Source organism: Dermacentor albipictus, chromosome 8 (assembly GCF_038994185.2).
Source record: "Dermacentor albipictus isolate Rhodes 1998 colony chromosome 8, USDA_Dalb.pri_finalv2, whole genome shotgun sequence".
In the NCBI taxonomy this organism is placed as follows: domain Eukaryota; kingdom Metazoa; phylum Arthropoda; class Arachnida; order Ixodida; family Ixodidae; genus Dermacentor; species Dermacentor albipictus.
The window spans coordinates 103,537,501-103,554,831 of NC_091828.1; the positions used below are offsets into that span (position 1 = coordinate 103,537,501).

Consider the following 17,331-nt stretch of genomic DNA (forward strand, 5'->3'; position numbering starts at 1 on the left):
TTTCATTTTTCGAATGTTCTATAAAGGACACAAACCAGAAGAGTAACGCGACGTAACCAAAAAAAGAAAAGAAAAGTCGTCGACGCGAGAACAGTAGAAGGGCCACGCCAGCGACTGACTACGCTTCGCACTCTCGTTGATAAATTCAGTCTTGTATAAGTTCGCGTGCGTACGGTACTATCGGGTCGTCTCGTATAGTGCCGCTGTACACCCAACGACAGACCCGGATGTACGCACACGTACTACGTGTACACACAGCCCAGTCGGGGGTTGTCACGCTCCGAGACTCCCAGCTGTGTATGTATTACACGAACACCCACACGTTTAACGCTATACATAACACACACGCACGCACAATCAGCGCGTACGTGAACAGTGCACATACGCACGTGCAGACACGTACACACACACGCACGCACACACATTTGCATACATGGGGACCGATGAGATGCTTGTGTCATTCGAACGCACACGGCAACATGGAGACGCGTGTTTATACACACGCACGTAACGCATATTCCTCAAGGCAGAAAGCTGGGCTAGTTGGTGTGTCATCATTATTCGAAAGACTAGCGCGAAACAGCAGGGACAAAGACAGAGAAGACGACAGGACGAGTGCTAATATTCCTCCACACATGCACAGTCGCGGACAGAATCTTACGGACCATGAAATCTAAGAAAAAGCTGAATATCTCCACAACCTCACAACACAATCTGGTATTTGCATTTTGGACCTCGACTAGAATATGCTAACAACGTTGTCGTGGGCAGTTTTACTGGTTACTGCTACAGGCTGCTCGGCAATTGAACGTTTTCGGAGATCCCGTGGTCCATTTTATTCTGTCCGCGACTGTACATACCCAATGCCACCCGCGAGTTACACGAACGCGATCGAGATGCACACACATTCAAAGATACACACGCAAACACTGTAGGTTCGTATACGCGAATACACAGATGTGGAAACGCGGATACAGATACAAAAAAAAATTGTAGTAGATGTTTGCTCGAGAAATTAGTAGGAATACATAGATTCTCTATGCTGCCAATAGATGCATTTTAATTTTTAAGCGATGTTTTCTTTTTTTGTTTGCCGGCAGGGATTCAGTGCTTATTATATCGTTAGTTCTACAATGTTACATCTGCGGGGCATTATAACGCCCATGGTAATGAACCACATAAATTCTTGGCGTGGTGCGAGGTTAAAAAAAATATAATAACCCGCGACGTGCAGCTAATCTGGAATACTGCAACAATTGAAAAAAGAAATGAAAAGTTGAATATATTTATTCAACTTTCAAACCAGCTTTACAAGAGCATCACACGACATCTGGTAGCTGAAGTTAGTTTGAAGTATTCAGTGTGTTTTGGAGTATGCTCAAGCTAAAAAATATGAAGAAAGGAATAGACAAGCACATATCGATCGTTGCTCATGTGGAGTAAAAGTTGATGGCACTTTGGCAGTTATCTATTGAAAAAGAAAGTATAGTACATTGCAGAAACCAGTACAAAAGTTAAAGAATTGAGAAAGAAGAAATAGACTTCGTTATCGTTTCTGTGGAAGACGCCAGAGGTTAGTGGATTTCGACGTTTCGATAATGAGTCACTAAAAATTTGAAAAAAAACAATAAACATTCAGATCCCACGCACCGAGAATCGGCGCAGACGAAGCTTTCTTGTAGTGCTCACGTTAATTTGCGGTGATTTGGCCGCAAGAACGGCCGAAAGCCACAAAGCACGAAGAATAGGAAGAATCCACGTTCATAAACCATCATTTCCGTGGTAGCTAGCTAAGCGAGCGCAGCGCCATAATTTCCACTAGTGTTTTTTTTTTTTTGTAGGAAACTCTACTGAACGAGCAGCGAGCGGGGATAAAGTAAACACAGCCACGCATCATCACGGAGAACGAAACATCCCTCACCGGTGCCGGCTTTCTTAAATTATGGGGCTTTACGTGCCAAAACCACTTTCTGATTATGAGGCACGCCGTAGTGGAGGACTCCGGAAATTTCGACCGCCTGGGGTTCTTTAACGTGCACCCAAATCTAAGAACACGGGTGTTTTCGCATTTCGCCCCCACCGCCTGAAACAGGCTTTTGGACGAGGTGCGAATGTGCGACTTGCGTAAACGCTGTCGCGTGGCGATTACCGCGACACGCTAAAGGAACGCGATACGCTGCCGTCGCATTCGCGTAAACGTAGCGATCACGGTGCGGGCACGAGTTAAGCGCACTCGTGCCCCGTGGTGCGGGCACGAGTTCGCCGTACTCGTCAACGAGTACGTCGGACCTGTGGTGATCGCACCCTGAAGGAACGGTGGCGCGCGAGCTCGTGCGTTCTCCTGCGGATGGTTTGGAACGTGCCAGACCAGCGAAGCCCTGCGCCCGCATACGAACACTTCAAACGGAGGAGCAGTGGGAGGACTCTCTGTCCAGCTCGGACCTGACAACCCAGCGCAGCCTGGTACAGCAGGCAAGGGCAGCAGCACAGGCCACAGGGGCTCTGAAATGAGTTCTCCACCCGCCGCGCAAGTCTTCGACAACTACTTCTTTCCCTTCGAAATAAATGTTTCTACTACTGCTACTACTACTACTACTGCGCCTGCAAGAAACGGTGCCTATAAGAAAGAAAAAGAAAGAAAACAGCCGGCAGAACCTATCTCGCGATGAATGTCGACGTTGATGCGATTAGCATCGAAGCAATTGCGGCGAGAATTGCCAACGCCCGCAACGGGTGCGCAGCCGGATTCCTCAGTCGAGCCCTGGCCGTGTATGCTACTGACTGCTACGTGAGATCAAACGTTTAACGGAATACGGTTTAATAAGCTAAGGGCGTGCATTTAAAAAAAAAAATTGGCACACTGACCAAGTTTGAACGAAAGTTTGACGCTTCGGAACTCTTGTTCCCAATGAGGCCAATTTCACGGGCGAACTCGTGCACGTTTTAGCATTCGCCCTGGTGACACCTGTAACACCTTTGTAATGTAATACACCTTACATTACACCGTTGCATCACACCCTTACACGCGTAAGGGTGTGAGTTATGGACGGTAAAGCACCTTTAAAAGTTCAAATCGGGTTACAGTGCATCGAAGCCCTAAATGAAAATTTGCTACAATTGGCATGATTCAGGTTTCTCTATCGAATGCAACTAATTTCATTCGAATCTACCGAGCGGTTGTCCAAAGAAAGGGAGAGAGATAGAGAAGGGAGGAAGGAAAGGCAGGGAGGTTAGCAAGACTTTGAGCGCCTCGCGGCACTGCTAATTAGGCCCATAGGTGCACGTTAGTTAACCTGATCACGTGGACAAGGTGAATCCGGGATCCCCCCTCCCCTTCGGACTACGGCGTGCCTATAGTAACCAGATCGCAGTTTTGGGAAGTAATACCCCAGACATTATTATTGTAATTATCAAAGCGTTTCTACGCTTCGCATGCATTTGAAATGGGGAAATGGCAGTTGGTCTCCCTCGCATTGTCATCACCTCCCAGCCCCCCCCCCCCCCCCCCCCCCCCACCGGACTTCGTCTGCGGCTTTCCTGTGCGCCGCTGACATTTACATTACGCGCATATACGACGACTGTGCAAGCTGCCTGTAATTCGCTGTCGGCTTCCCAACGGCCGCTTTACAGAAGGGAGAGGGAGACGATCGAAGCCTATTTACTTTCGATGTCACGGTCATGACGCACGTAACACATCGCGTTTCGCTGTTTAAACATGCGCGCGTGCAATCGCCCGAAGGAATAAGTCAAGGGTGAAAACAATCGGATGCAATTTGTTAAGAGCGGTTGATCAGCTGTATAATGCTGCTCTGGGGTGGAGTAATGCCGGAGTGGAGCTGCCGTCTGAAAAGTGAAGCCGGACCGCCGCCATCTTCCCATGCATAGGCACACACACAAAAAAAGAAAACGTTCCCGAACATAGGAGAACATACTCGAAGCGCTGTTTCTTCCCAGTCCGTGCTGGTATCAAAGTGGTTAATTTAGCCTCATACAAACAGATAGCGTTCGAAGTTTCTTTCTGTCACTGGTTTTAGCAGACAGCCCTGAACGTCTTTTCTTAAATTTTTTCATGGCACTTCACGACATCAATACGCAACCAAAGGTGTAACGTTTTAGGCAAAAAAGCAGCTTTTGTTTTCAAATTAGAGGCCATTTTAGAGGCCATTAGAGGCGATTTTAGAGGCCATTTTAGAGGCTATTAGAGGCCATTAGAGCCAATTTGCTATAACTGACCAAAATGAGGTGAGCCGCGAGCAGATTTCAGCTGCCACTCGTCTCTCCATCAAAGCAAACTCAGGCTTCGCCTATGCTGCTAAGCAAGTGCCGGGGCTGCCACTCCAGCAATCTTTTTTAAACCTCCGTGGTCATAACTAGGGCTCCGAGTTTTCGGATAAATCCGAAACAAATCCGATAAACACTCGCCGGTAAAATGTTTGACAATTCGGATTTTCGGAAATACTTGACGATTCGGACAATTCGGATGTTTGACAATTAGGATGTTTGACAATTCGGATGTTTGACAATTCGGCCAATATGTCCCTGCTCCGTTCTTTATCGAAAGCCGTTCGATAAAGGGCATGTTCTAAGCAGCCATTAATGCATCGGTCGGTTTGGCCGATATAAACTTTGCCTCACGTCAACAGTATCTCGCACACGGCACCCATCGCACATTTAATAAAGGGCTTGTCGCCCGCCCCTCCCAGGAGCGAGAGACGACATCGTGACATACGGTCCCCTGGCGGCAGCCGAGCGCCATGGGACCGAATCGAGCTCGGAAAGCCCGCTGGCGGAAAGCATGGCACGCTCACGTGACGCGTTTCTGTAAAGCGTGAGCAGAAATTTGGGGCAAGCAAAACGCAAAGTTAAACTCCGAATTTCGGAGAATTGGGGGATTTGCGAGAAATGAACTCCGATAAACGCCGAACTACCACCAAGAACACAAACTCCGAAAAACACCCTCCGAATTTCAAGAATAAACTCCGAAAAAACAATCCTGGAATTTCAAGAAAAGTAAACGCCGAAACACACCCTCCCAGTTCCTGTAGAAATAAACTCCGAAAAACACTCTCTGAATTTTAAGAAACATAGATTCCGAAAAACACCCTCTGAAATTAAAAAAACATTTACTCCGAAAAACACCCTTCGAATTTCAAGAAAAGTAAACTCCGAAAAACACCCTCCCAATTCCTGTAAAAATAAACTCCGAAAAACACCCTCTGAAATTAAAAAAAACATTTACTCCGAAAAACACCCTTCGAATTTCAAGAAAAATAAACTCCGAAAAACACTCCCTGAATGTTAAGAAATATATAGACTCCGAAAATACGGGGGCCCTATAGTCATAACTTACGGAAGCCGCCATGTCATGTGCGAGGCGCTGTTGGACGACTCTAATGGTCACACGCCATCGAACGCGTCGACGTAGCAGACGTCAGCGGTGCACCCATACACTGTGTAACATGGCTCAACGCGTTTGACGACAGAAGCAAGTGTTAAGCAAGAGCCGCGGTAACATGCTGTCGATGATGTTGCGTAGTTCACAGACGCTCGGCGCTATAGTTAAGAAGAATATACAAGTCACGTGCGAACGGTGACTATTACTGTTGTGTACCCGCCGTGGTTGCTCAGTGGCTATGGTGTTGGGCTGCTGAGCACGAGGTCGCGGGATCGAATCCCAGCCACGGCGGCCGCATTTCGATGGGGGCGAGATGCGAAAACACCCGTGTACTTAGATTTAGGTGCACGTTAAAGAACCCCAGGTGGTCAAAAATTTCCGGAGTCCTCCACTACGGCGTGCCTCATAATCAGAAAGTGGTTTTGGCACGTAAAACCCCACAATTTCATTCATTACTGTTGTGTGACAAACGTACCGCTGCAGCGGTACGTTTGTCCGCGTACGGTACGGTACCGTGTCCGGTACGTACGTCACGCGTTATCAGCATGACAGAGCATTCTCGACAGGAAAGTAGCGAGCGCCGAGTTTTCAAGAGAGGAAACGCAAGCAAGGCAGACGCCGATTATTGTTTGGGGACAAGCTAAACCCCATGGGGTGTAAACGTTTTTTGTAGTGTGCGACATTTCATCTCACGCGAAGCATCTGTTCACGTTTCTTTGGACACTTTCAAGCACTGATCAATCACATCACACAGATTTTTTTCTTTCGTTGCTTTCAGTGGTCCCTTTAATTGAAGTAGCACCTGTCAATCCAACCGCGCATCACCAATTTCCGCGCTCTTCCCATCTATCTATCTATCTATCTATCTATCTATCTATCTATCTATCTATCTATCTATCTATCTATCTATCTATCTATCTATCTATCTATCTATCTATCTATCTATCTATCTATCTATCTATCTATCTATCTATCTATCTATCTATCTATCTATCTATCTATCTATCTATCTATCTATCTATCTTCTTTCCGCTCGCACGAAGCAAGTAATGCGACGTGGCACGCAACACCTGTCCACAAAACATTGCGGACCACGAAATTTGAGAAAAAAGATCACAACGGAGCCTGGTATTTGTATTTCGGGGCCTCGACTAGAACATGTGTTAACGACATTGTCGTCTATACAGTTTTGCTGGCTCCTGCTACAGGCTGCTCGGGAATTGAACGTTTTCCGAGATCCCGTAAACTCCGCAAAGCTTTCGTGGCGGGGCGCATATGCCCACGCCCGTTTCTCCCAGCTCGTCGTTCAACGGCTCGCCGCAAGAATTACGCTTCGTCGAGCAGGGGGGCGACGGGCAGCGGCCCTAGAGCCCCACGACGCACACGTATATAATATGTACGCTACAAGACATCGATGAGAAAGGGCGCGGCGATGTATACAGATTAGACTCGACAGCATACACAGGAGCCGCCGTCCAGGGCAGGACACAGCGGGTGGCGGTCCCGTCCCTTCGAGCGCGCCTAATTCACCTCGACGCCGCCGGCGACACCCAGTACACGCGGTACGTACACACTACATGCAAATGAGCGCATATCGAAAGCAAGGCCACCCGTGTACACAAGTGGGCGACCGCGTCATCTGCGGCGAGAGAGGGGAGAGGGTGGTTGTAGCGGTGAAAGGGGTTTGGGGAGGGGGTGTGGGCAGGGGCCCGGAACCGTCGCCGTGACTCGGCACTATCGCCGCCCGACTGCACGACCCCGATAAACAACGGAACGACGCGAGGAACTGCGACGCGGACTTTTTTGCGGCCATGGCCGAGAGGTATACTGCGACGTGGACGTGTCGTTATTGCTGGCTGCCCTGTAGCTGCTGCTAACAGGGGCCGCTCCTTATTTTTTATTCTCGTGGGAATGCTTGACAGTCTCAGAAGAGAACAGCAATTTACAATAGGCAGCGAGGCACTGGAAGTAGTAAGGGAATACATCTACTTAGGGCAGGTAGTGACGGCGGATCCGGATCATGAGACGGAAATAATCAGAAGAATAAGAATGGGCTGGGGTGCGTTTGGCAGGCATTCTCAGATCATGAACAGCAGGTTGTCATTATCCCTCAAGAGAAAAGTGTATAATAGCTGTGTCTTACCAGTACTCACCTACGGGACAGAAACCTGGAGGCGTACGAAAAGGGTTCTACTCAAATTGTGGACGACGCAACGAGCTATGGAAAGAAGAACGATAGGTGTAACGTTAAGGGATAAGAAAAGAGCAGATTGGGTGAGGGAACAAACGCGAGTTAATGACATCTTAGTTGAAATCAAGAAAAAGAAATCGGCATGGGCAGGACATGTAATGAGGAGGGAAGATAACCGATGGTCATTAAGGGTTACGGAATGGATTCCAAGGGAAGGGAGGCGTAGCAGAGGGCGGCAGAAAGTTAGGTGGGCGGATGAGATTAAGACGTTTGCAGGGACGACATGGCGACAATTAGTACATGACCAGGGTTGTTGGAGAAGTATGGGAGAGGCCATTGCCCTGCAGTGGGCGTAACCAGGCTGATGATGATGATGATGAAGTGCGTGCGTGTGCGCGTGTGTCAGAGAGAGAGAAAGAGAGACGGAGTGGAGTTGAAAGGGGAAGGGTTCTCGAGAAAGAAAGAGTTATATTGAGTCTAAATGAACAATGATTAGGAGACAATGAAATGGAGATTAATGAAAAAGATTAGGAGACACTTGCGTCAGTCATGCTTCGTTGTCTCTGTTAGATTGAGAATTTCAGTACCTTCGCAATACGTGTACTAATCTGAAATAATTTTTTGTTCTTTGACTTCCATACCCCCTGATATGTTTAACTGATGCTTTTCATCTTGTCATGTTCTTGTGCTACGGTTTTTGCAGTCACCTATATATATATATATATATGTTCTTCGTTTTAATAAAAATTTAGTTGAGAGTTAGCGCTCGTCCAGTCTGCTCCTTCCTGTGTCCGTGTTTCACTTCGCGCTAGAAGCCAAAATCATGAACAATTAGATGGAATATATTATATATAGTGACGCCCTGCTAATGCATGTTACGCTGCTGCGACAGCAAAGCCCAAATTTATGGCGGCAGCGGAAAATTGGTTTGCCGGAAAACAAGATCCAGAAACGAAATGCACCTAAATGGCGCCACGCCGAGCTGAAGTTCAGGGCGCGGTTTATAGATCAATTACTAATGGCGTTGCGCCACTGAGCTCAAGGACCCGGGTTCGACTCCGACCGCATTCCGATGGGGCGTGAAACGAAAAAAAATAAAGCGCTCGTACAGTTACATTTAAGCGCACGTTAAAGAACCCCCTGGTGGTCAAATAGTTAATCCGTATTCACCCCACTACGGCGCATGCGTCGTAATCAGATCGTGGATAGGGCTCGTAACCCCCCCCCTCCCTTTCTTTCTTTTTTTGGGCGAGCTAGTTTCGGTTTCTGAACCAAGAAGGTGGATGAGTCAAGAGGTCATGATGTATTGGCTCGTTCCGTTGTTCTTTTTTTTTGCAATTGCTGCAGCTACCACAATAACCAAACCCGACCTAAACTAACACTACCTGAACTAACACTGACCCGCCGTGGTTGCTCAGTGGCTATGGTGTTGGGCTGATGAGCACAAGGTAGCGGCATCGAATCCCGGCCACGGCGGCCGCATTTCGGTGGGGGCGAAATGCGAAAACACCCGTGTGCTTAGATTTAGGTGCACGTTAAAGAACCCCAGGCGGTACAAATTTCCGGAGTATTCCACTACGGCGTGCCTCATAATCAGAAAGTAGTTTTAGCACGTAACCCCCCCCCCCCCCAAAAAAAAAAAATGAAGCGCCAACAGTGGCGGCACACTAAAAATGAACAAAGAAGAAGGGGTCGCATACCGCTGAAGTGTGGGAAAGTGCATATCGGCCAAACTGGCCGATGTATTAGTGAACGCCTGCGGGAGCACAAGCCTTCATTGAAATATGGTTACGGTTCAGACTTTTCGCTTCGTCGCAAGGCCTGCGGAAATGAGAATAAGCAAGTACGTGAAGCAAAGCTTCACGATACAACACTCGTGTTTAAAAGTAAAGATTCTCCGGCGCGTAAATTGTTGGAGGCCAACCAGATTGAGAAAAGAGGGGACGCCTGTGTCAGCACCCCGTCTCTCAATGGTTACACAAATGAGAGCAAGTTTTTGGATAAGTTTTAGATTTTGATTAATCGCGATACCCTTCGTATACATCTTCAGTGTTCTCGCGCGTGCGCATTCACATAATCAGCGTTCCTCTTTTTTTTCGTCGCCCTCTCCTCATGGCTATGTAATAAGCCACCTTTGACTTCAATAAACAGTTGCAAGTAGCGCCTTGTCCTGCCTTTGTTCCTTCTTAGTGTGCCGCCACTGTTGGCGCTTCGTCTTTTGAAAGCTTTTATTTTATTTTTATTATATTTTCTTGTTTAACTTAGGTAGGACAATCGGCAGTATAGTAGCAAGAGCTTGGTGGCGCAACCCACCGCCCCGTTCCAAAGGGGACGCTCATAACATACATACATACATACATACATACATACTCACATACATACATACGCACATGCATACATGCATACATACATTAAATTATGGGGTTTTACGTGCCAAAACCACTTTCTGATTATGAGGCACGCCGTAGTGGAGGACTCCGGAAATTTCGACCACCTGGGGTTCTTTAACGCGCACCTAAATCTAAGTACACGGGTGTTTTCGCATTTCGCCTCCATCGAAATGCGGCAGCCGTGGCCGGGATTCGATCCCGCGACCTTGTGCTCAGCAGCCGAACACCATAGCCACTGAGCAACCACGGCGGGTATACATACATACATACATACATACATACATACATACATACATACATACATACATACATACATACATACATACATACATACATACATACATACATACATACATACATACATACATACATACATACATACATACATACATACATACATACATACATACATACATACATACATACATACATACATACATACATACATACATACATACATACATACATACATACATACATACATACATACATACGCACGTACATACATACATACATACATACATACATACATACATACATACATACATACATACATACATACATACATACATACATACATACATACATACATACATACATCCACCCACCCACTCATCCATCCATCCATCCATCCAGCTATGCACCAACTAGCCCCACAGCGTGTTTTACTGCGCCTGCGTGTTTATCGCGCACGTTATGGTGCCTGCTTTTGACACGCGGCCAGCTCGTAACCGAAGGCGAAATGCCGCTCCGGGTGTCAATGTTGGGCCAAAGTGTAGCAGGCCGGGGGGGGGGGGGGGGGGTGTAGCACGCATTACAGTCACGTGTTTGTCAGCCGCGGCGACATTCCAGTGGCGACATCGGCGCTCGACATTCCTATGCGCGTACAGTCATCACGATGTCGCGCGCGGGAATAACGGAGAGCACGCAGCAGGTATAGTCTTGTTTACATTGTTTGCTTGCTGCTTGTTCCTTGCTTGTGGCGTTTATACACTACGGGGGATTGGCCGAGAAGCTGGCGGTTAAAGGCTAACAAAGTTATAGGGAAAGGGAGAGACAGAAACTTAAACGGAAAATTAAATAGGGATGCAGTATAACGTTCGTGTTAATTAAAGAATAGATTTACGTGGCAGATATGGAAATGAAGGAAATCTTTGTAATTATATATACATACAGCAAATTTCGTTTTGTTTTTTGGGGCGCTATTAGAATGATTTCGAAGACACAATCAGGGGTTTAATTATCTGTCCAATTATTGATTTCGAGAATTAACATGGTAGCCATCCTTCTTGTCTCACAGGGGTGATCGCAAATGGCCGCGCAGATGTTAGTGTGGCTAAAGCCCAATGAAGAAGCCCTGAAGGAGAGGATATTTTGAGTATAGTTAAAGAAATACCCAACTTTTCGGAATGAAAATTCTCATTTCTCCTTGTGATTTCTAAATCGACGGCATTCTGGTCAACGTTCATCGCGTCCTCTTCTAACCGACTCAGGAGCCATGGATAGGGTATAGGAACCGTGTTCTTGAAGGGCAGCTGCAACGATATATTTTTTTTTTTTCGCTTTGCATTATGTGAGCAGTGTGTGTATATACGTACAGTCGCGGACAGAATATTATGGACCATGAAATCTAAGAAAAAGCTGAATATCTCCGCAACCTCACAACGCAATCTGGTATTTGCATTGTGGACCTCGACTAGAATATGCTAACAACGTTGTCGTGGGCAGTTTTACTGGTTACTGCTATAGGCTGCTCGGGAATTGAACGTTTTCGGAGATCCCGTGGTCCATTTTATTCTGTCCGCGACTGTACATTATTGAAGCGAATTCTCTTGGCAAATCTGCAGCGATGGTTATCGTCTGGTTTCCTTATCGACAGCCCTTAGAGTAGCAGCTTGCTTAGCAGACGACGCGTGGACTTGGTGGTGGGCGAAACCGACGAATGTCGAGGAACGTCGCCTCCGAGATCTCCGACGCGCCGCGGGCGTTTCCCGATCTCGGATCTCTGAGCGCTCGGAGCACTGCGCCCATTTCCGGCAAGCTTTCCTTTTCTCTCTCTCTTTCAAAAGTTCGGAGCTGGCAGAGCAGCTCTGGGCCGTCCGGCAAGCCGAACATGCCGCCCGAGTACAAGGACTTCGAGCCGCCGCCTGAGGCAACCGCTATCAAACTGCCGGGCCATTCTTTTCAATGAAGCTTATTTTCTTCTCGCTGTTGTTAGTTTTCAAGTTTGCGTTTGTCGAAACGTGATTACAGAATTATAATATGCAGAAGTGGTTCCCAAGATCAAGCCACCGTACCGGGACCCTTTACCGACCCTATAACCTCTCTGTCGTTATGAGACAGTGTTTTTTTACCTTTTTTTTTCAGTTCCACTATCCAAAACAGGCATATTTGCGTACGTGCGTGTGTGTGACGCATCTATTCGTATTTGAAGCGTAAAACGTTGCAAGGGGGCGACATTGTCTTAAAGCTTTACGCCGTCCAAAATTTCGACGTCATTGTACTTCGACAATTTAGAGGCACGTGAATAATAATTTCGAAACCTTCTCCATTAACGATTCGCATATTTCCCAATACTATATTTCACAATATAGTGTATTGCGTCTCCAGTGCGCATCCGCATATTGGACAACGCGTATATAGTATCTCATTGTACCATATCATAATCATCCGCCACCTACCTTTCCCTGTATTTCCCACTTGCCCATTCCCCAGTGAGGAGTAGCAGGCTAGAGACACGCTCTCCAGGCCGACCTCTCCTCCTTTCTCTACATTAAAATCTACTCCTCCTCCTCCCAATACCGCTCGGTCTTCGAAACGTATGGTCTCTATTTGAAAAATACGAATAGATTTCGAATTGTTTTGGAATATTTCAAATCGCCGACTGAGGTTTAAAAAAAAAATATCCACCCGTGCACGGTCTAGCATAGTGTAGGAGCAAAATTGCCAGAAATTTTTATCCCGGCGACCGAGCTATAGTCATGAAAGACGATATAAGTTATACGTAGTGGAGAAGGTCACCTCACTAAGGGAGCCATACTTAACACCCCCCCCCCCTTTTTTTTTGTTCCATTCGACCATGAGCCGTCAGCACACGAACAAACTGCCTATTTGTTCATAGTGCTCCGCTTGTAGTTTTAATAAACAACTCATCGTAACGTGCAATGTAATCATGGGTGGGCGAAAATTCGAAGTTTCTCACACGCGAATCGAATACCACACACAAACCATTCGTATTAGAAAAGAAACTATTCGATATCTTCGAATATTCGGGACTAGCCAAATATTTCGCAGCAACCGACTGTCAAACTGCGGTCACTGTTCTCCGACTGCTACGTCATCATCATGATCATGATCATCATAATCATCATCATCAGCCTGGTTACGCCCACTGCAGGGCAAAGGCCTCTCCCATACTTCTCCAACTACCCCGGTCACGTACTAAACGTGGCCTTGTTGTCCCTGCAAACTTCTTAATCTCATCCGACCACCTAACTTTCTGCCGCCCCCTGCTACGCTTCCCTTCCCTTGGAATCCATTCTGTAACTCTTAATGACCATCGGTTATCATCCCTCCTCGTTACATGTCCTGCCCATGCCCATTTCTTCTTCTTGATTTCAACCAAGATGTCATTAACTCGCGTTTGTTCCCTCACCCAATCTGCTCTTTTCTTATCCCTTAACGTTACACCCATCATTCTTCTTTCCATTCCGGACTGCTACGCAACGAATGACTAATTATCAGGGATCAAGCAACGAGAAAAGCACTCCAGGCAGTGCAGAAACTAAACGGATAATGTTCAAGCTTCGTTTTCGGTTTCGCGACGTAGGGCTATACATGACAACCTGTGCGATATTCGCTCGTCGCCTGTAATTTAAATGTCTTTTTGGCAGCGTAGATCAGGTAGCTGCTTCATCTTTTACGCCACGATCTGCGATGTTTTCACTTTCAACGGGGCTCTTTTGCATCAATCTGTGGCAAATAAATCCTTCAGCAGCTTTCCCTTTCTTTTTTTCTTACGCAGCTTCTGGCCATTTTTCGACAACCACAATCTATTTAGCTGCTTTGTGGAGAGCTGCTCATACAGTTTCCATTCATTCTTGGAAAGCTCGTTTTCAACCAAGCTCTCAAGTTGCTGAGAAGCTGTGCGTTCAGATTCTTTTTTTTTTCAATGTCAGTTGGCGATCTGTTTAAAACTGATCATTTGCCACGGGATAGTTAGCTGTCTTTTTCGCACTATTCGGTACGGACGTGGTACCCTGTTAATGCGGAAATAAACTGAAGAAATCCGAGAGGGGTGGGAAGAACAATGGCTACGACCCTGGAGCAGGGTTGAACATTTATATATATATATATATATATATATATATATATATATATATATATATATATATATGTACCAACGTACACTCGGTTACAACGAGAGTTTACGAGACACTGGTTCCAGGGTAAACGTGAATTGGCACTCAGTTGAGGCGTGGCGTTCCTAATTTAATGGATCACTGCGTAGGTCGCAAAAAAAAAAGAAAGAAAACTCCTACGGAATGAAACTTTAATTCACGGATATGTGTCCAGGTATCCCAGGATTTCTTTTTCTTCTTTTAAATCCCGTGCCCCGTAAACATTCGTAGCCGACTGCACACTCCCCCTACAACCCCCCCCCCCCCCCTCACTTCCTGCTTGGGCAGCATAGCTACCTGTATATGTACCTAAATAAATAAATAATTTCCTTAATTAAATTCACGCAACGATACGCTCTAACTTTCGCACTGTTCTTTTATTGCTTTCTCTCCTCCGTTTATGACGAGTTCACATATTTCTGTCTGCTAAAATGAAGCGATGAAGTTACGCATCTTTCTCTCAGTTTTTTTAGTTATTCTTAGTTATATTATCCTTTATTTTCTGGCGCCCGCATTTCCTGCCACAGTCCACAAGTGACAAGCTTGCGTTCGCATTTCAGTCTGGCAGCAAACCTACCCGCCCTGACAGTAATACTGCACGCGGTTCTCTTTTTATTTTTTCCTGCGTCTCTCATCAAGCAAAAGGCATGAAAAGAAGCATTCTCTTGTTTCGTGCTGAAGCATGCGATTCAGAGCAGCACACAGCAAAACTGCGACGTGGCTGCAACTACGCGACCAAAAGATACACATAAAAAGAAAACTTTCTCTCTACCGCAAACGACCCATAGGCGCCCGTACCTGCAATACGAACGCCAGGTGGCTGAACAAAAAGGAAAATTAAAAGAAGTAAATTAACGACTTAGTAACGCGTCGGCTTCAAGGTGACGCCATTCCTCCAAGCTTCCGCCAAGCAAGCACAAAAGGAAAGAAAAAGAAAGAAAATGAGAAAGAAAAAAAGAAGGGCATAAAACGGTGTAATTAAAGGGACCGCAGCGGCTTGAATGACGAGCCAGCAGGTGTTTGAGGCGTGCCGTACTATGGTAGTGCACTTTTTATGCGTCAGTCCCGATCGGCACAGGTGGACAGCTGTGTCACGTTTTGCGACGCGGCGACGCGAAAAGCCCGAAAAGCGTCCCGATGCGACGCCCCGGCTTTAATTCGCGCCGATACGGATCGAATTGGAGCAACGCAGGGCGATTTTGTGGCCCAAATTAATCCTGCATTGGACCACAGGACACCGGCTGCACCGCTGTCGCCTTCTGCTCGTCGCCCGTATCACGTCTGCTCGAAGGACCCGCGCCTGCGCAGTTGAAGCGCGCGCCGCTTTCCCGTAGCAGACGACGCGCGCCGCCGGCCGAGACTGCGCGGCGCAGTTCCACTCGTCAGCTGTTGCTTTTTGCAGCCGGCACGGTGACACGAAAAAAGAAATCACGGCCATGAAACAGAGATACAGAGAGGGGAGATGACAGAAGGCTCAAACCATTCGGGGTGTGCGTGCTCACCTTTGAGTTTCACGAGAGCTCGACGCAGGCTGGATCGACGCCGCGCGAACACGCACGGTCCGAGCGGTGCGCCGACAAGCCTCGGACGCTGAATCCAGCGGGGCGGCTTGACCGCGCCGTACATGTCGAACCAACGGCACGCATCCATCGACGGCATCACAGTCGGGACGCTCTCGCGTCGCGGTGCACGCACACGAAAAGATCCAAGCGGCTGAAAAAGCCGCAGGCTGCACTTTCTGTTCCCCCCCGCACTACCGCCGGCGAGCAACACGGCGACGACCAAGTGTCATCCTTCCGTCCTTCTCGTTTTCGACACGCACCTCTCCGAGCGCGCACCGGAATAAACAAAAAAAGCGAAACGCTAAACTTGTGGGAGCGGCTCCGACCACACAACTTTTTTTTGATATTGCACAACCTCCTCCGCGCAGCCTAGGCCTAGCCGCGGCGAAGACCGCCGATCGTCTGCCTTCATCGCCGACGCGGAGCGCCTCTGCTGCACTCCTCAAGACCGATCGGCCTGCCCGCACTTCTCGAAGAACGTTTCTCTCTTTTTTTGCGCCGCGAGACGCGTTTAAAGGGGTGATCAAAGAGTGACCTACCTACCTTGGCTTTCCTCCTCGCTGTAGTACGATCGGCTCGTCGTCGACGAACATTTCTTGTGTTGTTTTTTTGCACGGCGCGCGCACACACACACACACAAACACCCCCTCAGTAGCAGAGGCAAGGCGGGACGAGGCGGGACACGACGGTCGTCCGGATGTTGTGATAAGCCACGTGACCCGGCCCGGCCGCGGATGACGACATCCGCCGCTCGGCCAATGGGGCGCTGCCGCGGCAACTCGAAAACAAGTCAAACCGCCGCTTTGGGGCCCCCGTGCTTCGGAGGCGCTAATCCTGCGGTTATTCCTCTAGGGGTTTAATACTTGGCTTAGCCGTGGACCGGAGTCTCGCACCAACGTCGCGGAGTTTTCGGAAGGTTTCACAACACTCCCCGCAGCCGTCGCACGCGAAGAAGTCGGGTCGCCATTTCTTTTTTTCCGCACGCAGCGGTTGCGAGAGACGGCGGAAACGCGAGCTTCCGGACTCTTGGGACTTCGACTCTTGACAGCGACGGTGACAACGTTAGCGCGCTCCCGTTTGTTCTTTTTTTCTTTTTGTTCCTTGTTTCCGTTCGCGAAGGAATTACTAAACACTGGGTAGAAGGAAATGTACCGGCGTTTCACAAGAGCCCCGGCAACGGCCGAACGACTTCGACTGAAAGACGCGAGCGTGATCTTTAGCAGCGGTGCGTGGTGGCAGCAGGCCCCAAAGCGTGACGTCAGCGCGAGCGAATCTTTGCAACTTAGAAGCGCAGCAGCAGTTCGGATAAAAGAGCGCTTATTTTTGGAAGCCCTCCGGGGGGAGCAGCTAGCGGAGAGCGGGGTGTGGGGGAGAGTGGGACAGGCTCGGATTA

The 17,331-nt window shown here is 47.8% G+C and overlaps 1 protein-coding gene across 2 annotated transcripts in view; it reads right to left on the reverse strand.

Moving 5' to 3' along the window:
• Positions 1-16,592, reverse strand: part of LOC139048920 (myocardin-related transcription factor A-like) — a 263,394-nt gene extending 246,802 nt beyond the window's left edge. Inside the window, exon 1 of one of the 2 annotated variants that reach the window (XM_070523883.1) lies at positions 16,478-16,592. Coding sequence is in view for 1 of the 2 variants with exons in the window: in XM_070523879.1 (XP_070379980.1) it covers positions 15,879-16,035 (157 nt within the window). In the remaining variant the exon portion in view is untranslated. Of the gene's footprint in view, positions 1-15,878; positions 16,352-16,477 lie in introns of those variants that run through there. The other variant, XM_070523879.1, reaches the window with a different exon arrangement.
• Positions 16,593-17,331: the final 739 nt, after the last annotated feature.